Below are 24,000 nucleotides of genomic sequence, written 5' to 3'. Positions count from 1 at the left end.
GAGCAGTGTCACTTGTGCCATCCTCTGCCACTCGTGTCTGATTGGAGCATTTGGCAGATGCTTGATAGGACCGCTTCTCCAATTGTTCCAGGTTTTGCTGGCTCATGTTTGCCTCGCTTCAGCACCATGCCTTTTATTTACTGCAACATCAACGAAGTGTGCTACTACGCCAGCCGAAACGACAAGTCCTACTGGCTCTCCACCACTGCTCCCATCCCCATGATGCCAGTGGACAGTGTTCAGATCCCACAGTACATCAGTCGTTGTTCAGTGTGTGAGGCACCTTCCCAGGCTGTGGCTGTGCACAGCCAGGACATCACCATCCCACAGTGTCCCCCTGGTTGGCGCAGCCTATGGATAGGATACTCCTTCCTTATGGTAAGGATACTACTACTAACGCAAGGGCAGCTTTGAACATTTCTAGATCTCTTTGATTGGGTTACCGAGACTGTACTCCATGAGTTGCTTACAGGAAACTAGCGCCCTGTAGCTTCTTGCCCTAATGCATCTCCTCTTTATCAGCTGGCCTGCTGTAGGCTTTCTGAGTTTGTTCCTGTTGAACTGGCCTTCTCACCTGTCCTGCTCAAGTTCAGTAGTAACATTGACACAGTAGTTCTGTATTGCCACAGATATTCTTTGTTCTTCAAACCTTTACATGTGGAAACGCTAATTAAGCTACAGCATTGTCTTAATCCCCTCTCTCAGTGGAAAAAGTAGAACATTTTCCATTGCACTCTCCTAGAAGCTCATTAGTCTAAGATTGTTAGAGAAGTATGAAGTCAGCATTATTGTTTCCAATTTTTCCCAGCTTGCAAGTGAAAAGCTGGTTTTCCACTATACCAGGCCTGTATATTCAGCCTCAGTGCATTCCTTTGCTGCTTCACCTCTAGCCCCGACTCAAAAGACAAATAGACAGAGCCAAGGTATCTTTTTGGTTGCCTGTTTTACTCCTTTTAACAATGGAACTGGAGGATTCCCCTGTTCACCTCCCATTGTGTTCCTTTGAACTCATTTAGATTGACCTCTCTATTTCAGCACACTGCGGCGGGTGCGGAAGGCGGAGGTCAGTCCCTTGTCTCGCCTGGTTCTTGCCTGGAGGATTTCCGTGCTACTCCCTTCATTGAATGCAACGGTGCCAGGGGAACGTGCCATTACTTTGCAAACAAATACAGCTTCTGGCTGACGACCGTGGAACAGTCGCAGCAGTTTGTCAGTGCTCCTGCCTCAGAAACTCTGAAAGCAGGACAGCTTCGAACGAGGGTCAGCCGCTGCCAAGTGTGCATGAAGAACTTGTAGTAACAGAAATGCGGTAACGTTAAGGGTCTTTGTAACCTACGACTAGACATCACTGAGGAAAAGAAGGATAAATTCATAAGCCTGTTTTGTGTGTGGTTGATGGGTGAATCAAGACAGCCAGAATTCTACCAAAATTGTCAAGTCCAGGAGTCTGACTGCACACAGAGGAGGAAAAGACCGGTGCTCTGAAACCTCTTTTTTTTTTTTTTAATGGAACATGGTGCTATGCTTTTACTTCAGTGGGGTTTTTTTTTCCCTCATTTATGGCTACCTCAGAAAGTCTCTGCGAGTTCCTGATTCAGACCGAAGAGTAACTGCTGTCTCACATCACACCACTCCTCTGTCCGAGGCACATGCCAATCACCAACAGGAGAGGCTTTTTTCAAGAGTTACGCTTCATTAGTGTCTTTGCAAACAGTATTGGGTCTAGTGTAAGGGAATGAAGACTCCTTCTCCTATGAAATACAGAGCTAGCTACAATTTATCAGTGTATTGTAGGTGACTTAGAAACACTAAGCATTAATGATTGATAACTGACTTCGTTAGGAAGACTCAAAGATTAATTTGGTTTGCTTTGCTTATTAAGCAGATGGGATGTTCTTTCCTCCAGTGACAAGTAAGCAATTCTAATCCAGACTCCCGTCTACGGTTGACTTTAAAAAGCTACCCAATAAAAAATGCAATTTTTGATGTGAGGATGAATCCAAAACACCTCTGGCATTTTTCATAGCTTTCTGTTGAAATATATTCCCGGTAAAACATCTGTTCAAGGTCTGTGCTTATCTTCTTGCAGTCAAACGGTGTGCGGCCACCAGAAACGTTTAATTACTACAAACATAAATTTCCTTTCTGAGGTAGCCTTGGCACACTTGTTGTGTAATTATTCAAGCTGTGTGTATTTGAAAGGCAGAGGCTTTACTAGAGAGCATGCAAGCTTGTGCACACACAGAAGGAAGCAGTTAGGGGATGTACATTTTTGCCTTCTACAGTCACGCTGTGTTGTGTACTTCTTCCTCTGGGCTTTAGTTCTGTTAGCTTAAAAACCTGTATTTCTAGTGTATGCACTGTTAACTACGCACACTTCCCTTCAGGGCATAATTAAAGAGAACTGTCACTAATTGTATTATCCTTGTATATTTTGAGGGAAAGCCATGGAAAAAGTATGCTAATATATATATAATGAATTCATTTAGTTGGGCTGAAGTTATTATCATCAACCTCTCTACAGTGAAGGATATGAAATCCTTATACATTGACGGGTTCTAGGGCTCTAGCTCTATCCAGCAAAGTACTTAAGAACATGCTTACTTTTAAGCAGATATTTTTACCTTTAATGATTATTTACGTGCATAATGTAATATTATCTTCCTAGATCGGAGTCGGAGAGCTCTGCATGTTCTAGAGTTGAACCACACTGGAGATGAGCAGGGAGTTTGTGAAGAACAACTTAGTCTTTCATTTAACTTACCCCTAATTGTGGAAGATCAGCAACGGCTTTGGAGGTATTCTGCAAATATTTTCAAGGCATTTTAACGCTCCCGAGTGGCAATCCTTTTGTGCAGAATATCCAATCTACTTCTTAGCTGTCCTAGCACAGACAGATCATATTGTATTTACATCTTGGGTTATGCAACTTTAAAACAGTGTGTGCACACAGTGAAGCTCACTACTTTTTGAAAATTTGTGCAAATAACTGGCAAACTGCAATGAATTTCTCAGCCACTGAGCTTCCATGGTGCTGTAACAAGGGGTGTCAATCAGGTATTGTGTCTACAGGGGCTGGGCTTTATTTTTGAACATAGACACATGCAAATACAATTAATTTTTTTTTTCAGGACCAAAGCCTTGTGTGTTTTAAGCACCACTACCTTTAGGGAGCCGCTTCTATTGCAGTAGCCTGGCTCTGCTGCTATCAGTGTCCAGACTTCCACGAGTTCAACAAGCCCAGCCTCTCCCTCACTGGTTGCACACAAGCAGGTGCAGGGCGGGGAATTCCAATCCCCAGCCCGTGCTTCCATCAGCCCCTGTTTCCCCCCACCCAGAACGCTTCCTCAAGAGGTCTGCACAGCCAAGGCCTCCTGTCTGAACAGTATTCACATAACAGCTAAGAGCTATGTGGGGAGTAAGTATGCTGTACCCCACTGACTGTTTTTTTTTTTATATTATTTTTATTTTTTAACTTAGGTGCTTCCTTTGTTTTTGTTTTTTAGCAGTTACTGCTCAAGACCGAGCATTTCAGAGCAAGGGCTTCATTTTTGCCTGTGGGGAGGAGACAGCTACAATTGCTGTTACATGAACAATAAGTTCATGTATTAATTAAGAAGTAATGCTTTGTTTTAAAAAAACTATGCAGCTAATCCATGGAGAGGCGAAGCAAATGATATTTTTCCTAAGTGTATAGTTTCCAAACGGTGGTTAATAAACATTGAAGGCAAACAAGGTGAAATATGATCTGGTTAACTATCTTCCTGGCAATCACCCTGGCCCTGGTCAAGAACGGCAAGTGAGAGGAGACAGCGTTCAGTATTTCTCTATGTTGTCATTTATTGGTGACGATGACACTGTGGGATTCATGTCCCGTACACTATGATGACAAAATGACCATTAGGGGGACTGGCTGATAGTAAAAAGGAGCTTTATAATGGATTAAAAGATCTTTGCCTTCGTTATTCTGAGCTGTTTTTCTTATGGCTGCTAGAGAGATAATCTGCCTTAGAAATAAAACCGCACAGGCTGTTCTGATACACCTCTAGATTTAAGGCACTTTTACCAAAACAGATTCCAAAAGGCAACAAGTCAAAAAACAACGCTTAAGTAATTTGCATATGCCTATATATTAAGTTTTAAGATAACCTGGTTTATATTTAGTTCACACAAACAAATTAACAAAGTATAGCAGCATACAACCTATGAAAAGCTTAAGAAATTTATTAGATGCACAGATAAAGTGCTGTAACAGAGAAACTTGTGTAAATCTTTTTAAAAATAAATAAGGTACAGTTAAACCACCCTTGACTCATTTTAGCTTCGAAAGAAAAGTCAGCCTCTGTTTTAATGATCTGAATTTCAAGGTCAAGGTGAAATATATCATAACTATAACAGTGGTTGTGATCTATAGCAACTATTTGAGTCTCCTGTTCCTCTTGAGGTTTCCCAGAAACAGGAAAGCTATTGCAAAACGTATACATTAGACATAGTTCCTTTTACAGAAACATTTTTGTAATAAAGTGTGGTTGCTCAAATACATGTTAAAATATTTAACAAGGAAACAATTTTCTTCTGATCCAGTCGATCTTTTAAACAAGACAGTGTATTTTTTTCTATGATGCAGCCCACAGGAGGGAACAGAAGTAAACATCCTCCTTAACTGAAGACTGTTTTGCTTTAAGAACTAAACTATTGCATTATATGAGAGCAAGAACTATCCATTTGGTGCTATCCCTTTCTCCAGACGTACAGCCCAGTGATACACTTACTTTTGCCTTAATCTCAGAGGTCCATCTGCCTTCAGGAAAGACACATTAAAAAGAGGTTCCCTTTAAGGGTCTTATTACAAGATCTTTTACTGCCTTTCCATCTGGGGAAGCTCTTTGACAGCAGGAACTGTCACTGTTGGAGTTCTGGATGCTACGAGGGTTTTGTGCTCTGTGATCTGTAATTTCAGGCACTTTGGGGCTAACATGGCTGTTTGTTTGATTTAAGTCAATGCAATAATATTAGCAATATGTTCCATACTCAGAAGGGTCACCACAGTTTCCTTCATACACTCAGGATTTCAAATTCTTCTTCCAATTCAAAGAGCTTGTCAGTAGATTCAATGAGTTCTGCAAAAAAAAAAATATTAAACAATTTAGATTCTAAAGACATGCCTGATTTTTACTTAAAAACACAAACAAAAACCCCCCACTTTTCTGGAATGTGTCCTTCAAAGTATTTTGTGAGATTAAAAAAATATATATCTGTGCTAGCAATTGTTCTGGGGCCTGTCTGGATAACTGCCTGATATTCTGTAAGAATAAGGCATTTAATCACATTGTGATTGCTTGACATTTAGGAAGGCGTTGTTATTCCACCTGTGATTGCTCTTCTGTTTGCTAACAAGGAACATTCTGCTGCACAACAGGACCCTCAGTCAGTACTTCACCTGCTCCTGTAGTTGTCACTTCTGGCTTTGCTGGAGGTATGAAAGGAGGCCAGTGTGGTGGATGCTTCTGGACCAGCTCAAACATCCGCAGACTCTGTTGCTTTAGAATCTCCTGAGGACAGAATACTTTCATTTTAAAAGATACCTCAAGAGAACCTTCAAACATGAAAAACATCTGCTTAATTAAAAACATTTTTAATTGTGTATGTCTATCAAAAGCCCAAGGCTTTATGCAGACGTACAGTGAAAACCTGTTATTTCAAGTCCCTGCCATTATCACTCACTGATTCACAGTAATATTCTGTATGTCTTTAATATTCTCTGTAATATTCTCCTAGTTGAAAACACAGCTGTCAGACACACCTCTTGAACTGTCCTACAAGTTATCAGTGGGTTATAACTAGCTTTGATACCCATACACCTATAATTTGGTTTACACGTAGCAAACAGACACCAAGAACATACATATAATATTTTCTGCCTTTTAAAAGAAAACCACTTGCACGAATCTCTCTGTGTTCAAGCTTTCTGTTTATCGATAGAAACAAACGACAGATCTATCAGCTCCAAAAAAACAACAGATTTGGAAGGGCAGGTTTTGATCGGGAGAAAAAAGTTATTATTGAAGCCAAATTCCACTCCTCTTCGATCAGGTAAGCGACGTCATATCCTGTATTTCAGTTATTTACAAACTGCTTTCCTTAGCCTTTGGGGTTTTTTAATAAATGCCTTTAGAGGTTGATGTTACTTCACATTCACACTTCTGTTGCTTAGCATACCAACTGCAGGCAGAAATGGACTAAAGTCCTTCTCCTGTGACAGCAAACACCTTTTGTGTGTCCTGCAGTTCAGCAGGAGCTGGAGGGATTCAGTACTTACAGAATCAGATCTTTTGGACTACCAGGGACTGTCATAATTAGAACACGTAATATGTTATGTCAAACAATAAAAAAGGATCAGAAAGTAAATAAATAAATAAATTGCTACAACATGGCAGTTAAAACTTACTTTTAACATTTATTTCTCAGTAAATGACTATGTTGCAGCCAGTAACACAGTAGTGCTAAAAAAAGAACAACTTTTTAAGGGTGTATGTTTACACCCATTTGCCAAGTGGCAGGGTTCAGGGCTGTCGAAGTGCTGAACAAGCTCCGATGAGCAATTCGGTAGTATTGGCTTACCCTGACGCATTAATGCGTTCTTCTCTATGGCTCATTTAATTTGCATGCAGGGAAAGATGTAATGGGAATTTCCATTTAAAAAAAAAAGTATACACTATTTCATACAGAGCAAATAAAGATAGTATTGTTACCTTTTGTACAAGACTACACCAGTTATCAAAATCACATTCTTCTTTGCAAAAGAAGCCCTAAGGAAAAAATACACACAGTAGTATGTCAGTGAGTGAAGGCTGCTGTGGCATCTTTATGCCTTGTTTAAAGCTTTAGAAACGTATGTCTCAAGTGACAATCACCCATAACCCACCCGAAGGATACTGGCATGGGATCAGACAATTTCTTCAACTCCCACAGTACCCTTGTGACATATACAGGATGACTCCTACAAGTAATTCCATTTAAAGATTTGTAAATTATTATATAAGTTAAGCTTAAGTAAGTAATTTGTCCAGAGCAACCATGCATGTATGGTAGGGATGGAATAAAATAAGGAAACCCGATTCAGTTCCTTGCTTTGACCTTCAAAATACTTCTTGCAAAAGGTAAATGCTGCTCAGTAAAGAAAATGAATTTGCTCCCCAGGATACAAACAGCCAGTTCCCTGCTTGACCCAAGATTAACGTGTCCTACACAGTTGATGTATAAACTACCCCATGTCGAATATGAGATCGTAGGAGACTGCCCTGTGATCTTGATTCTGCTCAAGGAAATGCATTACTGCCCTTATCAAGACACAGAGATATTACTTAGAAATAAAGCAGACACATCTACTATTTCCTAACACCTACTAAAGCTACCGAAGGGTCCAAATTCATGATCTTCATTCTGTGTGGGGCTTGCTGGCAGTGGAAGCTCTGGTCATCAACTGTGCCATTTTCTTCCGAATCTACAAAGCTTTGAGTGGTGTGAGGGTCCAAATAGATCAGCTCATTGCCTGCAGGGGTAAAATCTGTAGGTTAATAATGAGCAAGAGACTTTAATAAGCACTTATTCCATCCACACTGGTAAAATAGAAATTAGATTATCATCACAGTCAGTAGCTAGACTTTCTGGCTAGGGAGTCTTTAAGAGAATCAGAAAGTTAGACACAATAGTTTCCCACAGCGTATTTAGCAGAATTTTCCGTTATGACCTATTACTGTAGATTTTGTGGTTGGTTTGTTCTACCTTTGTCACATACTTTCCTTTTTCTGTGTGAGGTCCAGTACATGTTTTAAAAGTCTCAACTGTTGTAATCCCTAACATTCCACAGATCAAAAGGTACAGGATGCCCACAAATGCAATCTGTAATCCCATCAGGCATTCACTCAGAAATTGGAACAAAGTCTGACTAAAACAGTGCAGGTTTTACAAAAGGAAGAACAAAATATCCATAAAATTATGGATCATACTAGGGTGAAATCTGAAAGACTGAATCTAGTATTAACTATTGCTTTAATTAATAAAGGAAGACATGGAAGAAGGTGAAAAAGATACTGCTATCAGAGAAAGTTCGAAATATGAGAAGAAAACTGTGAAGCAAAAGAATAAAACAAGCCCTTCGTTAGGAAGTATTAATGATCAGGAGAACATCCGTATTTTAGCAGTCATGACATTTGACACTTGTCAAATGCTATCAGTTATTCTTAGTATTCTTATTTATTTTTAAGTCAAGCTTTGCTGCTACTTTTCCATTCCTGTAAGGATGCTATCACACTTTCCTGAAGTATTTGAGGTATGTTTCTTCATTTCTTCTACTCTATTCTCATGCTTAAACTCCTTACTATTTCCCCTTCCAAAAAAAAAACCACCAATCCCTTTCTCTTTAGAAAATATTCATATTTGGAGTAAGTTTCTTTTTTTCCTTACCTAAAAATCCTATGAAATAATAGGCATTATTTGGTTTCCCTCCTAATGCTCCCAAAGACTGTGGCATCTTAAAGCATTCCTAGGAGTTCAAAGGGAGAAAAATTAAATTGCAGTTGATTTGTTTATTGATGTAACAGATACCTGAACTTATTTCACAGTAACAATTCACTGAAAAAACCCTTACTTTAAACGCATCAATATACACTGGATTTATGTGATTTATCCCTAGCCGTAGAGGTATAATAAGCAAGAGGGGCTTCCAGCCTGTGCAGAATCCTGCTGCGTTCTTATTTCGGCCAAGAGCGCTTCTGTGCAAATGTGCACTGCTGTGGGCCGCGCTGCTGCTCTGGGGAGGGCACCAGCACATTTTCTCTGTGGGAATAAGAACAGCAATCACTGAATGCACAAAGGAACACAGGGCAGATCCTCCTCCCAGTCATGAATTCAGCTGCTTGGCCAGACATCTTTATAGAGCTCCTGTTTTAAGACAAAAGGAGCAGGGCATGGAAATCGTAACTATTGAGCAGAAGTAACTCTAGCAGAAAGAGTATGTGCTGGCACATAAGTGAGACATGAGATAAACGACCGGGGGATGGAAATTTAAGATTGAAGTTACATTTACAACTGGCATTATTAATACTGTCAAGCTTTGCCCATAAAATGTCAGGGAAATGAAATGGCAGAGATGAGAGCATTAGAAACTCTTCAGGGAACTCTTCACTTCCAGTGATGTGAACATAAAATAAGCAGAAGTGGGGACTAAAGTAGAAATAGGCTGTGGCTAAATACCACTTGTAAACCCACCTGTATTACAACTGAAAATAAAGCCTGGCCACGTGTTTCTCTAGGATCTGCCCCTGGTTTCTCTTTTGCCTGACAAAAGCACATCTCTTCGGCAAACTCTATTAAAAACACTTCTCTGCATTTCTACATACTGCAACTTCATTCCCTTTCTGGGGTAGGAGTTTAGATAGCACAGACCAAATTCCATCTTCTCCCAAACTGCTGGGTATGTACGTTGGTCTCCAAAAAGGCCTACACCATTCTGTACTGGCTTTAGTTTTGGACACCCAAAACCTGGGTTTACATCTCCTTTATTCCTTTTCTTACCCTGGGAACAAGCAGGAATGGCCCACAAGTATTTTGTTCATATTTAGATACACTCAGAAAAGTGGAGTCAAATTAAAAACTAACAAGAGAACTGAGGTTTCACTTACTGATGTCTTCAATGACCACTGTGTTGTCCATGGATACATACACTGCTAATGAATTCCATTCATCAAATAAAGCAAGCTTCCTAGAAAACATTAAGGCAATAATTACTATAGACTAATTAAGACCATGAGGGTAGCTTTTCATTCAGGACAATTAGATGGTTCTTGAGTAAAAAAATTACATTGTTTCTTTGGAAAAACATATTTGTTTGGATTTTTTTTTAAGTCTCCATGTAATAAAAAGATAACTTTGAATATTTAATGTTTAATATATTTAGAAAACTAAATACTGAGCGGTACTAGGAAAAGCACACACACTACACCACATGAACACTGTTTTGTCCTTTTGCCAAATGCAGTGATAGTAACAGCTCAACCACATGATTAGGTTTATGACTTTTTATTGCATTTAACACCCGCCGCAGTGGGATCCTGCCCATTGTGCCTGCCGTTGTCTAGAGCAAGAAAAAATTCCTGTGCCAGTTTTGCACATTACTTTTTGCTTAAGAGGTTCCACTAAATCCAGTGGAGCTATTTCTGTGCATGTGTCGACAGCATGTTAAAAGCTAGATCAGCTAAAGGTTTTTGGCACCCAAAAGTTAGGAGGGAGCATTACAGCACACAGGTTTCTGTCCAGTTGTGTGCAACCCAAATCTGTGGGGAAGGGAGCTACACTCTTAGGCTGCACAGGCAAAGTCTGCTGTCTCAAATAAGCCAGAAAAACCGGTACGTGAGCACTGAGCCATGCAGAATTTGTAAGTGAAGAGAGCTGGAGGCCAGGGCATGCTTTAGCGCCTCTCTCTCTCTCTCTCTCTCTGTCCCCCCCTCTCTCTCTCCAGAATGTGTGTCTGTCTCAGGGCTGCAAAGAATTGCTGCTGAGCTCTCAGGACCTGCAGTCTAGCCTCCACTTGAGATTTGGCATCTCCACCTATCCCTCAGAAACAGAGCAAAGTCAAGTCTTCTACGTGTGGCTTCTAGACGAGGAGGAGCTGCCCGTGTTCTATATAGCAGCCTTCAGGCAGAAGTGCAGCTCAGACAGCGAGGAACTGCCATTCAGTTCCTTCCTTGGCCTGCATGGCTTCACTCTCGTGTTTCATACCACCACTCTAATCTGTGTGGTGCACTCTTGACCTGTCAAAGCTGGGCCACTTTGTGGAAAGGAATATGTATCTCTGGTGCTCACTGGTTAGGGTGTGTAGACAGCATGGCAGGAGAGACCTTTCTGCAGGTCTTCCCCAGGCTCTTCGTATATTAAACTTGAGAACTCGCCCAATCCCAACTCAGTACCTGCCCACTGGGCTACAGCATCATGGGCCTCACCGTCCTTGCAAACACATGGTATATCTATTCCTGATTCTGAGAGAGGGAGATCAGCCTTTAAACCTGTGTCTTGGGCCTTAGCTTGGTCTCCAAGCTCAGCTGCCCCAGGGGAGTACATTCTGACTGACCTAGTGTGATTCAACTTACTTCAGTACTTGAGCAACTGTATTTGGTCCAAACCATTCTCCAATTGACTTCCCCTCTCCAACACCCATCTGCGCTGTTTTTATGAGGGAAAACGCACACACAGAAAAAAAAAAAAGACCACAGAGAGTCTGGTCACAATGTATGTTGAATAGCATGACCTACTAGTATCTTGACACATGTTCTAAAGCAATTGCAAACTGTATTTAGCAACAACGAATATTTTCTCAGTCTGTGCTCTTTTCAAATCTTAATGACTGCTAGTTCCTTTACAAAAAGTTTCTAAACTGTAATGAGAATTACAGATATCAGTGTCCTTTATTACAAATCACAGCAATAAGCTTCATGACTCTCTATTTTAATACTATCAACTCGGTACCCAAGGCTTACATACTTTATCAAGAGCTAGATTCTAGTATACAGGTTTATTTAGGTCTCAGTGAATAACACTTCTGAATTATCATACTTTGTACCCATTTGCATGCATTTTTATTTATATATAAACATACACACTCTCTTCCTAATCACTTTTTTAAAATTTTGAATTAAAATATTTCAAATTACAAAGTTTCAACACAGTAGCAATTTGAGAGGAAAAAACAAAGAGTTGATGTGTGTTCTTACCCATTTGGTGGATGGAATAACAGCAATCCTTTCTGTCTAGAAAGCACCGTAAGATTCTATGATATTCTTCTGGTTGTTTTTTGTGTTTCTCCCATTGCCAATCTTACAGGAAAATATACAGATTAAAAAATAATGTTTCCATCATTCCAATCAAATTTCTAGGTAGTAGAAAGCCATACAATGAGATGGTAAAAGACTAATGTACAATTCATCTCTAATATTTACATGTTGGTTAGAGTTCCTAGAAGTCACAGCTTGTCATTTATTATCAAGCTGTCCTTTAGCATCACAGGCTAGATTGTCAAAACTGGGAAAATAAAATAGAATAAAAATGTCAACTGCAAATATATTCGGAGTGATCGCTGCTGAGAATTGGCAGCTATTGCTCTATGTGAGCTTCCAAGATTGTCTAAAACTAGATGCTCTGTTTAGATTTTGTTAGATTTGTAAGCATACTGTAAGCATTTGCAAGATAATGATATAAGATCCATAAAGCAAAGTCCAAACACAATGCTGGCCCTCTCCCACAGCAAAATCCAAACCATAGCTTTGCCATGTATGCTCTCCCTTCTAACTTAAGGTAGTTACCTCCTATTTACTGACAGAAAAGCGCATATACAGGGTTGATACTACGAAGTAGCTACATACTATGAGTTCATATTCTAGTTTTTCTCAGGTAATTTGTTTGTTTGCCTACTCCTTCAGTTAAATCTTTGCACCTCCATTCTGTGGATTCAGTTATTCAAGTGGATAAATCCTTCTGTGGATTCAGTTATTACAGTAGATAAATCCACAAAGCATGCTGCCACAGAAACCACAGCACAACAGTACAAGGATTGCAGACCTAACTGCAAGAATTTAATTGATACAGCAGCTACACACAGAGCAAACCTACGGTACTTACCTGTGATCCTGGGGTTTGAGGTTGCTCAAGCTTACGAGCTTGCACTAACGGATTCTGCTGTGGGGTCTGGACCTCAGGCTGGTGAGGGGTGAGTGGTCTGAAGTACTTTGTATGCTATCACTATGTCACCATTCACACTGCGTGTGAACATGTGGTGGTTATGTAAGCAACCAAGTGAAGGGTAAGAACTCAGACCCATGGCACAGGTTTTCTCTTGGCCTCAACTTAGGTATTCCTCAAAAAGATTTACAAAATAACAACGGGATTCCCTATTTGTCCTCCCTCATTTCTATTTCTCTGCTTAAGGCTGGCATGATTTTGCCCTGTCAGACAAGAATAATTCACTAGTAACTTCTATCAGGGCATCAAAGAAAGTTTCATTAATAAATTTAGGTTTTGTACTTTTACAGAAAACTACAACAAAAATTAAACAGTCTCCAAACAACACAAAGTTCCCTCAGCAACAGTACTCACCTCTTCCTAAATGCCTGCAGATCAGTGCTTGTGCCAGCATCATCTGCCCACATCGCAGCATACATCCCCAGCCCGCGTCAGACGAAGGACCAGTGCCTCCTATTAAAAAAGTTCATCACAATCATTAGGGGCTTTACCTTGAGTGCAGCACCAGAGAGCCCATTTCAGAGTTACAATCTCTAACAACTGTCCTACGGCTAAAAGGCACTGAGCAAGACCTCGTCTTTCCATATTGCTGGCCTAACTTTACTGCTTGCTCTACAAACATGAAGACCTGATTACATGCAGGTACAAGTAAACACATTTTTTAATAGCTTTAATATTTTGTTTGCATAAACAGTTAAAATCATGCTCAAAATGTTCTAATACTGTCAAAACCATTTTTCAGTCCATGATAACATCACTAATCCTGCTATCTAGTTTATAACAAGGCAGCTGGTCTGCTGCGTACTCACCAATAGGCGAAAACTTTCTTCTATACGTAAACCAGAGACGAGCACTTATATCCAACAATAACTTAGATTTGTCTGGAATATTTGTAAGAGGAAAGAAATTATTAAAACGAACTTTTAAAACTGAAAAATTGTAATTTTCCCTGTACAGTCAGTATACAGAGTGCATGGAGACTCCTGTTATCTTTTACACATAAGACCCTTAACGCTTAAAACATTTTTTATCTGTTTAAGCACAGAGAGCTTTTGTAGACTGCTAATTAAAGCTAACTTATTAAGGATGAAATAATTATTAGCCTATGAAGTTTTACAAGGGGTTTGGAATGTCTATGCCCAGCTTGAATGAAACAACTATGGAGAACTACGTCCTCAGGAAAGAGCTGGTAAAGCAAGCTAAGAAAGGTGAAGAATTTCTACATGCAAACTGACATGGAATTACGCATTACCTCCAAACCCAATACAAAGTCATTTTAAGAAAAGGTTAATAATATTAAATTTAATTAAATATCTTGTTTTGTTTTGTTTTTTAATACATGTGCTTACAGAATCCTCCCAGAGGCTCTGAAGAATTCTTAAGAAACTTATGTGCTGCACTTTCTCCAAGCCATGGCTCAGAGTGACTGGCCTTTCCAAGGGATCCTTCAGCCGCTCAAGGCTGTGTGCGGCACCCTCGGCTGTCTGGAACACCGTGCCTGCATCGATGGCCACTGCCTCGGACACAGAACACAGGACGATGCCCTTGTCTTCTCCCCAGGGAGAAAAAATCATTTCTGAAATCTTATTTTTATAGGATATATACAAATACACCGCTCTGCTATGATGTTTAGGTCATATATTTATTTTCATCACAATACAGTACATGCCCTAGATTAATTTTTTTATTAGTATTATTATTCTTTCGAAATATCACTTCAGTTGCAAATAACAGGCTGCAGACATCACCCCTCAAGGGAAAACAGCATTAGTAATACTGAGCATTCCCCAAAAGTTATTTATTTATCTGTTGAGAAGTGACCAGCCTCACACCTGACTAGCCTTTGCTAGAAGTACAATCTCTTTGCATGAATTATGGTAGAAGGTACATTGGTAAACTTTGGGTTTCATTATAGGATGAATACTGCTGCTTATAGCTGGTTGCTTGTTGATGGAGAAAAATAAACTTCTCTCATGAGACATTTAGAGAACATAAGAAAATCAGGAGCTGCTGCTGCACAGGAATCTATGAATGCTCTACAGATTTTACAGGTGAATTTTCATTCTAAAGGTACCTGTGTTTAGGTGGTGTTGCCTTCCTAGAATCCACACTGGCTCATCAGTTTCTGGAAATTCTTCTAAGTAGTCTGACAAAATAGTGATCTGGTTTTCATACCTAGATAAAACTGAACAGGAATACACAAAGTTCAAACTCCATTTTATCCTTTGTTCTTTTATGCACAACTTTGAGTTCTTAGACTGAATTAGTCGCAGCTAATCTTTGCAGTCTCTGCGTCTTCTGAACAGCTCTGCCAGCGGTGTTTACGCTTTTCCTTTAACAAGCTGTTCTGACACTAAAACATCCGATGTCTTGCCTGGTTTTTATTTTGATCCTCAGCTAACACGGAGAGGATAACATGGCTGACACCTTGATTACAAGCAGTCTGACTGAAACCAGCAGCAGAAATTCATGTTACTGCAGTGAGAGTAAGATTTGATTCAAGGAAATGAGGAAAGAGAAAAACAATTTAAGCATGATGGAATATGTGCCCATGCTCGATCTTAAATGTACAAATACTGTACTCAGAGCGATTACAGCCTTGTGCTTAACGGGAAGCATGTGAAAAGTGTTAGCAAGAGTGGGTTTTACTTTCCTAACCGGAGATTTGAAACACTTCAAAATAAAAGATGTATTAATGTTATTATTCAATGCTAGACCTAGTTACTGTAAATAACAAATGGTAGTTAATACTACTTAAAGAAGACCATTCAATCAATTTTTAGATAATTAAGTAAAGCAGGGTTTGTTGGAAGAGGAGAACAGGCCTTCAAGTGTAAAAATGAATGTAAAATGATTTATTTTAGATGCCAATCTTAAGGAATATACTGCTAAAAAATCAGAAGTTGAAAGTGAAAGACAACACAATTATATTTTACTCTTCAAGTAAGTGCACATATATACAGTATAAAGAATGAAAAATCATCAGGTAAATATACAAAAAAAACAATGTAAAAATATACATGATAGCAATCAGAAGTGAAAATGAGCCACACCATCGTGTGATTCGAGCGCCCAAGCACTGAAGATACACCTTCTCTGCATGTTAGCCCAGGCAGTTGTTAAAAAACGTGATAAACTTCTTTCTTAAGACTGTCTACAGAGCAAAGGAACCCCTTACCCTGCGCTCTGTCTTACCCGTCAGAAAACTCATCCCTCACCGCACCGACCGAGTAACGAGTCTCTTTTTGAGGCCCAGGACTCACCAGACTCTCACCCCTCGAAATCCACCGGGAGGGAACCGCGTCCCCCCGCCGCGGCCCCGTCTCTCCCCCACACCCGCTGCCGTAGGACATCTCAGACCATCCGGGAACGAACTACCGGGCTCTCGCGTTCCTTTCCCGCAGGGCCCAGACCCTCCCACGGCCGCAGCCCGGCGGAGCGCTCCCCGCACAGACCCGCCGCAGCCTCCCGCCTCCCCGGGCCCGGCGGCGCCGGCTCGCCGCGACACCGGCCTCAGGCCGCCCCGAGCCCCGGCCGAGCCCCCCCCAACCCCGCACCCCCGCCCCTGCCCCCGGGAGAGGCCGCGGGGCCCCGTCGCCCCCCGCCCCGCCAGGCAAACAAACCCCCTTACGACGGAAAGCACCAAACCCCCCCTCGCCCCTCAGCCCACCGGCGCCTCCCGCCGCGGCGCGGCCCCGCTGACGGCCCCTGGGGCGGGGGGGCCGCCGGCCTGGCCCCTCGCCACCGCCGCCCCAAGGGCCGGGCCCGCGTCCCGCTCGCCCCTCTCCCCCTCCGCGGCCCCGCGCCGCCGCCCCTCACCTGACTCCATCCTCCTGCTGTCACCATCCTCCTCCTCGCCCCGACACGGAGGCACCGCACGGCCGCGCCGCGGGGCACCCTGGGAGCTGTAGTCCCGCCAGCCGGCGGCAGCGCGCCGCCTCCCGCAGAACGAACTACCAATCCCAGCAGCCCCCGCGGCCCGAGGGGTGTGGGGAGCAGGCCTGTAGGTGCGATTGGCTGGGCTGGCTTCGGCGCCTCTCTGATTGGCGGGCGAGCAGGCCGAAGCCCCGCCCCTGTCGGCAGGGGGAGGTGGCGAGGCGGCGGCGAGGAACATGGGGGACGCGGTGTCCGACGTGGGGGTCTGCAACCTGGCCTACGCCGGGCGCCTGGAGGAGCTGCGGGCCCAGCTGCTGCGCGACAGGGCCCTGGCCACCAAGGCCGACCAGGTCAGCCGGCTGCGGCCCTCCCTGCCCGGCGCGGCGAGAGCGGGCGGCCTGTGGGGCCGCTCCCCGCCGGGCGGCTCCTGTCACCTGCTCCCGCCTTTCCCGCCGCCCGCTCACCGCCGCTCCCTCCCTCCCTCCCTCCCTCCCTCAGGACCACCGGACCGCGCTGCACTGGGCCTGCTCGGCGGGACACGGGGACGTCGCCGACCTCCTCCTCGGCCTCAGCGTGCCTGTGAACGACAAGGACGATGTGAGTGTGGCAGCCCTGGCGGGACCCCCCCACCCCTGTGAGGGGCTGGCCTGGGGCGCGGGGCTGCCCCCGGGAGGCTGAGGAAGTGCTGCGAAGCGGTTTGCGTGGGGGATTTGGTGGCGCGGTTTGTGTTCGGACCCTTTGCTGTCATGGTTTCAGCCGCAGAAGTGCCCCTCGCAGCTCCCGGTGGCGGCTGGCGCTGGTCGCTTCCTTCCTTCCCTCCCTCCTCCCGTCAGTTGGGGTATCCATGTGGTTTCTGGGAGGTTTTAAAAGCCGCATACTACTGTGTGTGCGCTAGAAAGGCGAGTCGAAGTATATCACTGTTTATGTGGAAAAGATAGTAATGAGACTTGATGAGTCTTAGGAGAACTCTTCTTACGATCAAAGCTGCAAAACCAGGGGCGTTTGGGTTGTTGTTGGGGGTTTTCATGTTATCTTTAACTCAGTGTGTTCCTCTTAAATATGTTGTGCCAAGTCATGAGGTGCCCTGAAGATTTCTCGTTATTGGGGAAGGCATTATAGAGTAGGTGACAGGTTCAGGGATTTCCGAGGTGTAAAGGAGATGGTCTGTTACTGTTCTAGAGGAAGGGTTGAAATAATCACATCCATTGTGAAGCATTGTAAAGATCATCCTTAAAGAAGAAAATGTTGTCCCATCAGTTTAATTAGAGGGTCGGATATAGAAAAGATTGCATAAACTTTTGGACACACTTTTCTGCCACTCTTACTTGTTCTGAAAAAAGCACTACTGTTAATTCTGTAGGGCAAAGTGCCCTGAAAGATACCCTGCGTAACTGCGTAACAGAAGTGATTTCTGTCATTCACCTGACAGCTTCTGTCAGGTACTAAATGCAGGCACGTGAGAGGACATGAGGCTTGTCTCTCCGTTGATAATCAATAATGTTTAGCTTTACAGTTCTAAGAACACGTGCAGTGTGACTAATGAGTAGTCAAGTCTGTATTGGCGTTATGCTTTGTCATGGTTTTTGCCTGGAACTCCTGGTTTGAATCACGTGGTTTTTGCCTTGCCTTGTAGGCTGGTTGGACTCCCTTACACATTGCCGCTTCGGCAGGCCGTGATGGGATTGTGAAAGCCCTCATTGCCAAGGGCGCTCATGTAAACGCGGTCAATCAGAACGGCTGTACGCCCCTGCATTATGCAGCCTCCAAAAATAAGAAAGAGGTATGTTTGCCTGTGCTACTGGAGGTGGTGTTGCTCTTGGAAGAAGTATTTAGTTATATTAATATCTCTTCCTCCTCCCCAACTCCTTTCTCTTTCTACATATTCAGATTGCAATCATGCTTTTAGAGAACGGAGCTGATCCGGATGCGAGAGATCATTTTGAATCCACTCCATTACACAGAGCAGCAGCCAAAGGAAACCTAAAAATGGTACAGATCCTTCTGCAGCACAATGCGTCTGTTAATATACGGGACTCTGAAGGGAATACTCCTCTGTAAGTAATTTTTTATTTTTATTTTGCTTAATATAGCATGATCTCTATGAAATGAAACTCCATTACTTGAATTTCTTCTTTTAATTTCTCGTCTCAAAGTACTCCGTTGCTTCACACTCCTGTGTAATTAAAAGGGATTTGAGAAAATCATACTTAGTATTTTGCCTAAGTGTGTCTGTACATACGTACTTTAATTTGTGTTACTACATCTACTTTAAAAGTGTAGAACACCTTTTGTAATAATTTGGGATGCGTTGGGTTGCCGCTAGAGGGTAGAAAGTGAGCTAATGACATCAAAGTCGGAGGAAACTGGTCTTGCAGGCTGGCCTACTCTGTCCTGCCAAGCAAGAACTAATTTTAGAAGCTTTTCTTCACCTCTCTGAGGAAAATAAGTTGCAATTTAAGTACAATCGATCCAGTGTTTGATGTTATCTTAGAGATCAGTTTGAATCTGTAAGGGTAAAACCATAGCTGCTTTGAAGCTGGTGGCAAAACTCTGCCTTGTCTACAGTGCAATCAAGATTTTGCTGTGAATAAGATCAAGCAGTATGTTTAGCTATACATAACACCCAGTATTGTCCTGGAACACACACACGTATTCTCATGATACTATGCCAAATGGAAAAAAGTGTTTGCTGCATTTGCAGTAACTCTTTACTTCAGGTTATTTTTAAGCATCGTACGATTTAGTTCATCACTTTTGATTCAAATAGAGATTACCGTTTTCCAGTTTCACTGTGGATTATGTGCTCCTTAGCTTTGCTGACTGCAGAGCCAAATCCTAATCTAAAGAAGTATCTTAATGTTGCGAGGACAGCAGCAGGAGGAACGTTCTTGAGTTGCTTAATGACAACAGAGTGACTGGACAGCAAGCTTTGGAATCTATGTAGGTAGTTGGTTGCGTGTGGTTTTTTTGTTCTAGGATGTATCTCCCCCCCGACATTCACGCTGTCGTTTTGACAAAGCGTAATTATTGCTCTTTATAAGCTTGGACTGTTTTAATAGTGGCGGTGGGTTTCTTGTTCTCATTACAGTCATTTAGCCTGTGATGAAGAGAGAGTGGAGGAGGCAAAGCTGCTGGTGTCTCATGGTGCAAGTATTCACATTGAGAATAAAGAAGAACTGACCCCACTGAAAGTGGCAAAAGGGGGCCTGGGAGCCATACTCAAAAGAATGGTGGAAGGCTAGTGGGGACTTCTGGCTTGACTCTCTTCCGTGTTGCACTTGTATTTACGACTGCAAACTTTGTATTTTGATAGTTCAACTAGGATGTCATGTGTGGGCATCAGCATGGTAATAAAATGTGTATCTCTTGCTTTCCTTCAAGTACAGTGCCAGAACAACTGTTTGTACTTCCTGTTAATGAAACAGTTCACTGATTTTAAAGTATTTTTCAGTATCTTGCAGTTTTCTTTCACTTTACAGTATGATCTGTATAAATGCAGTCATTCCTTCTATTTCAGAACCTAGTTTAGGATTATTTCTTTCAAGCAACAGGACCAAAAATGCTTTAATCATTTAAAGTCAGTTTTATTTTGGAAGCTTATTGTAGAGTGTTTTTTCCCTTAGCTTTTGTGCTTTGTCTGTGGGGTTTTGTTTGGTTTTTGTGCATACTGATTCTCTTCCTTCAGATGATTCTAAACTACACTTCTTCCTTTGTAGAATGCAGTTTGCTCAGTTACTTAGATAATTGTATCCATTTTTACTCTTAGTCTATTCAAGTGTGCTCTGAGTGTTTAAAGCTTTTCTGTTGTTACCTTGTTTCGTTGAATCTTTAAATACATGTATTTGAAGTGCACTGGACTGCTTGCAGAATGCAGGTGCAGTTTCAGAGTTACCTTTGCAAATACACTACTATATAACGGATGGCTCTGGATATGTCTCTGGGATGTATTTCAGATCTGATTTTATTTCCTCTTGCTCCTTCTGTAGATTTCTTTTTCTCTTCTGTTTGGCTCCCATTATGCAGCACTGATGCTCACAGTTTACCATCTTATTTTGTAGCAGAAGCCTGGTTTAATCTCTGTTTACTCGTAGCAAATCCTGGTATTACATTATTAGAAGGCAGAGCTAATGAGACTGAGTCTGAAAAGTGACCTTCTGTTCTGATGTTAGTAACACTTTTGACCTAGTGGGATAGATTTCCCCCTTCTGAACAAATGATGCTGATGAAATTCTGTGAAATAAAGAACTTTCCTAAACAGCAGTCTTTGGTGTTACAAAACTTTATTAAACTTGTATGTAACAAAACCAATGTTTTCTAAATAGCTTGTACGCTTGGGATGTGAACAAGAAGTCAGATGAAACCCTGCCATCCGTTACACAGTATGGAAATAGAACGTTTGTTCTTCAGCTACAAGGAAAGGTTGAAATGGAACATGACAGTTTCTACAGTTTGACTGTAGGGATTAAGGTAATGCAATTTATTTTGACAAGCAAGACAGAACTTAAAACAAAACAAATACCTTCACCAAGTACTTTAAGTCTATCCTAGAAAGCAAAATGCAGGTTAAATTTCACTGCGGGTACCTATTGAGAGCAGGAGGGATAACTTGCCTGTACAGTAAGCTCTGGCCATGCAGGCCTTGCCTGAAAGAGGAACCTGACTGAGTAAATGTTTCTTGCATATTGTGAGGCAGTGCTAAAAACTTTAACTGAGAAAAGCTGAAGTTAGAATTCTGTGCTCGTGTTTGATCTTTGTATAGCACTGCCACAGCTCTGCAGCTTGTAAATCTGCTTCCCTAGGAGATGGTGGCTTGAATATTGGATTAATATCTGGTTTCCGTATTAATGATCCCTACTCCATCAGGGGAAGGTAAATGGGCAGTGCAGCAAAGGCTGTCGGAACATCTGAGGCGAATTCTGAAAAATGTTTCTGCATCCTGCATAGCTCTGCAGGGTTTTTGAGCTACACACGGTGGATCAATACCTAATTTGGCTTGTGCTTTGCCAAGAGCATCAGTGGAAAGCTAGGAACAGTGCCCTATCCTTTTTAATAAACTATTTTACATGAGAGAGACTTCATAATGAGAACAAACATCTGCCAGAAGGCTTACAAAAACATCTCAATATGTTAAGAAACGCCAAATAAATGTTATTTTCCTTACCTTCCTCCTCACACCCAGCAATCTGTTTTCTTCTTTTTTTTGCTTTTTGGGTTTTTTTCTAATACTACCTATTACACACTGGTGGTTAGAAGTATGAGAGGGATTATTAGTCTAGAACTTGTGTTCAATTGTTCTTTGTTTTTATATAAAAACACCAACATAACTTGGGCAATTTCTGCTTTTTTAGCAAATGTAAGACCTGTGGTGTTTTAGGAAGATTGTTTTAGCTATAGAAGGTAATTACAACCTCACCAGCATAAGCTCCTGTCTTACTGTAGCAAGTTATGTAAGGAATACATGCAGAGAAATTTGTGGAGGTGACCTTAAGGGAAGAATAAAAAATAATGATAATGACCACATAATATATTCACCTCTTCAATCATGATAGTGCTGTTGGAGAGATGTGAAAGTTGGAAAACTGTTGCAGTAAGAAAAATGTAATTAAGACACATATATACAGGAGATTACTTTAGAAGAACTAATACAACTACAGCAGTGTCCTGAAGAGAGTTGGTTGTATTTTCCATGAAGGGCAAGAGTAAAAGAATGCCTAGGAATGTCAGAGAAGAAATTATTTAAAATTAATGCCACTGCCAGCCAAGTCGTGGGCTCCCTTGGACTGATAATTGTTACGAATTATCTCATTAGGAAACACCGTTGGTAAGAAATGGCACACAAACAGGAGCAGGTAGTACTTACTCTTCTCTTGCTGTTACTGAGCGTGCTTAATGTTGTAGTTCTGCACGCTTATAAAACTCTGGGTGTGAATATCGGACATTTTCGGTAAGCTTCTAAACCTAGATTGAAGGACGTGAGTTTGTGGATTTTGCGTAGCAGAATTGTCACAGGAGTCAGTAAGGGAGATGCCTGATGAAGAAGAGACTTCCATACAGGTCATGACTTAAGGTTTACCCTGGATATTCTGGGGAGAGAGGAGTGTGAGGATCCACTGGCAGGATATGGCAGTGTTGGTATTAGTAAGGGTTTGACCCTCGCAGTCCAGCACGAGCAGTTTTTATCTAAAACAGTATTGTAAGAGCACTGTAAATGCTCTTTTACTCTGCAATGAGGCTAAACGCTAGGTGGCACGTATCAAAGACAAATACTTGAAAGCCAGAAAACTGGGTAGAAAGGTCAATGAATACAGTTATGTTTAGTGATCCAAATTGAATCTTAATTAGGACCTCACGCCTTACATGCCTTTAAATGTTGCCATCTTTTTTGGTTTTGTTGTTCTTTTTTTTTTTTTGGTGGTCGTTTTCTTGATAAACATACTTAGAGATGTAGGAACTGAACCTGAAAATTTTAGTACAGTCGTATCCTTTTATCTATTTTAAAGATGACTGTTGCATATAATTAATATTTACAGGCTAGGAACAGTCACCAAAGGATTTATGAACATTAGATTCTGTAAAAAACTTCAGTGCCAAGAAGTTCCAGATCCCTGAGCTGGATAGATTTTTCTGCAGTGCACGAGACTGAAACCGGTGTCTCCTTGTGTCAGTGAGTATCTGCCTCATGTAGTTCAGAAGGGAGGTGCTGAGGCTGTGTGTCTGTATTCACCTGAGCCCCGTGGTCCTTGAGCTCTTCTGAAAGTAGCTATCTTTGCTCTTTTGAAGACCTGAGTTTACTTAACCTCAGAAATGAGGCCCAGAGAGAAGAGGTGTCTAGTGATCAGTCTATATGGTTCCATTCCCTTTCCTCCCTCCAAGAGAGCGCTCATTACTCATCTGTTGGCTACTGGTGTACATGCACTACTTTCCTTTCCTCTTCATGCTTTAACCTATAGAACACAGTCAAAGTTACACTGGGCCAAAGAGACCAGAAGAAAAGTAGCATGAGTTTGTTGCTTAGTGGGTGGGACAGTTGCCTGAAATAGATGGAAATCATCTCAGGCAGAGGAAGCAATCGAAACTAGCGTGTTGTATAGTTAGCAGTATTCACTTCTAAGTTTTGAAAGCAGCTGTATCTGCATGTTATGAGGAATCTGATACTCTGTGTGCCTATTATGACAAACCTTGCAAGGGATTTAGATTTCCAGCTCCTGTTGTCTGGAAACCAGTCAGTCGATGTCTGAACTGGGTGCCTGAATGCTAGTTCCATTAAACTGAAAACCAGAACTGCTGAAAGACACAACTCGGGACTGCTGGTGCCTTGGGAACTTTAAAGCC

At 41.9% G+C, this 24,000-nt stretch overlaps 3 protein-coding genes across 3 annotated transcripts in view; 2 read left to right on the top strand and 1 right to left on the bottom strand.

Moving 5' to 3' along the window:
• The window catches only part of COL4A6 (collagen type IV alpha 6 chain), a 130,073-nt gene extending 128,580 nt beyond the window's left edge, over positions 1-1,493 (top strand). The window contains exons 45-46 of the mRNA XM_068412148.1: positions 92-378; positions 1,036-1,493. Coding sequence (XP_068268249.1) covers positions 92-378; positions 1,036-1,296 — 548 coding nt within the window. The 3' untranslated portion in view covers positions 1,297-1,493. The remainder of the gene's footprint in view (positions 1-91; positions 379-1,035) is intronic.
• A 2,214-nt stretch (positions 1,494-3,707) lies between these two features.
• Positions 3,708-16,678, bottom strand: ATG4A (autophagy related 4A cysteine peptidase). Its single transcript, XM_068411843.1, has 13 exons — positions 16,612-16,678; positions 14,867-14,977; positions 13,602-13,673; positions 13,147-13,245; positions 11,769-11,870; positions 11,148-11,220; positions 9,684-9,763; positions 8,651-8,838; positions 8,467-8,545; positions 7,407-7,552; positions 6,753-6,809; positions 5,441-5,552; positions 3,708-5,120 (listed from the first exon to the last, which is right to left on the bottom strand). The coding sequence occupies exons 1-13, from the start codon at positions 16,619-16,621 to the stop codon at positions 5,056-5,058; spliced, it is 1,194 nt and encodes a 397-aa protein (XP_068267944.1). The 5' UTR covers positions 16,622-16,678; the 3' UTR covers positions 3,708-5,055.
• Positions 16,679-16,875: 197 nt separating this feature from the next.
• PSMD10 (proteasome 26S subunit, non-ATPase 10) lies at positions 16,876-20,928 on the top strand. The gene is made up of 5 exons (XM_068412033.1): positions 16,876-17,018; positions 17,167-17,265; positions 18,302-18,448; positions 18,556-18,722; positions 19,757-20,928. Exons 1-5 carry the CDS (start codon positions 16,905-16,907, stop codon positions 19,908-19,910), a joined length of 681 nt encoding a protein of 226 aa, XP_068268134.1. The 5' UTR covers positions 16,876-16,904; the 3' UTR covers positions 19,911-20,928.
• Positions 20,929-24,000: the final 3,072 nt, after the last annotated feature.

The sequence above is a fragment of the Nyctibius grandis genome, chromosome 13, assembly GCF_013368605.1.
Source record: "Nyctibius grandis isolate bNycGra1 chromosome 13, bNycGra1.pri, whole genome shotgun sequence".
NCBI lineage: Eukaryota > Metazoa > Chordata > Aves > Nyctibiiformes > Nyctibiidae > Nyctibius > Nyctibius grandis.
Note: the sequence above shows the minus strand (reverse complement) of the source record. Positions and strands in the feature narration are given on the sequence as shown.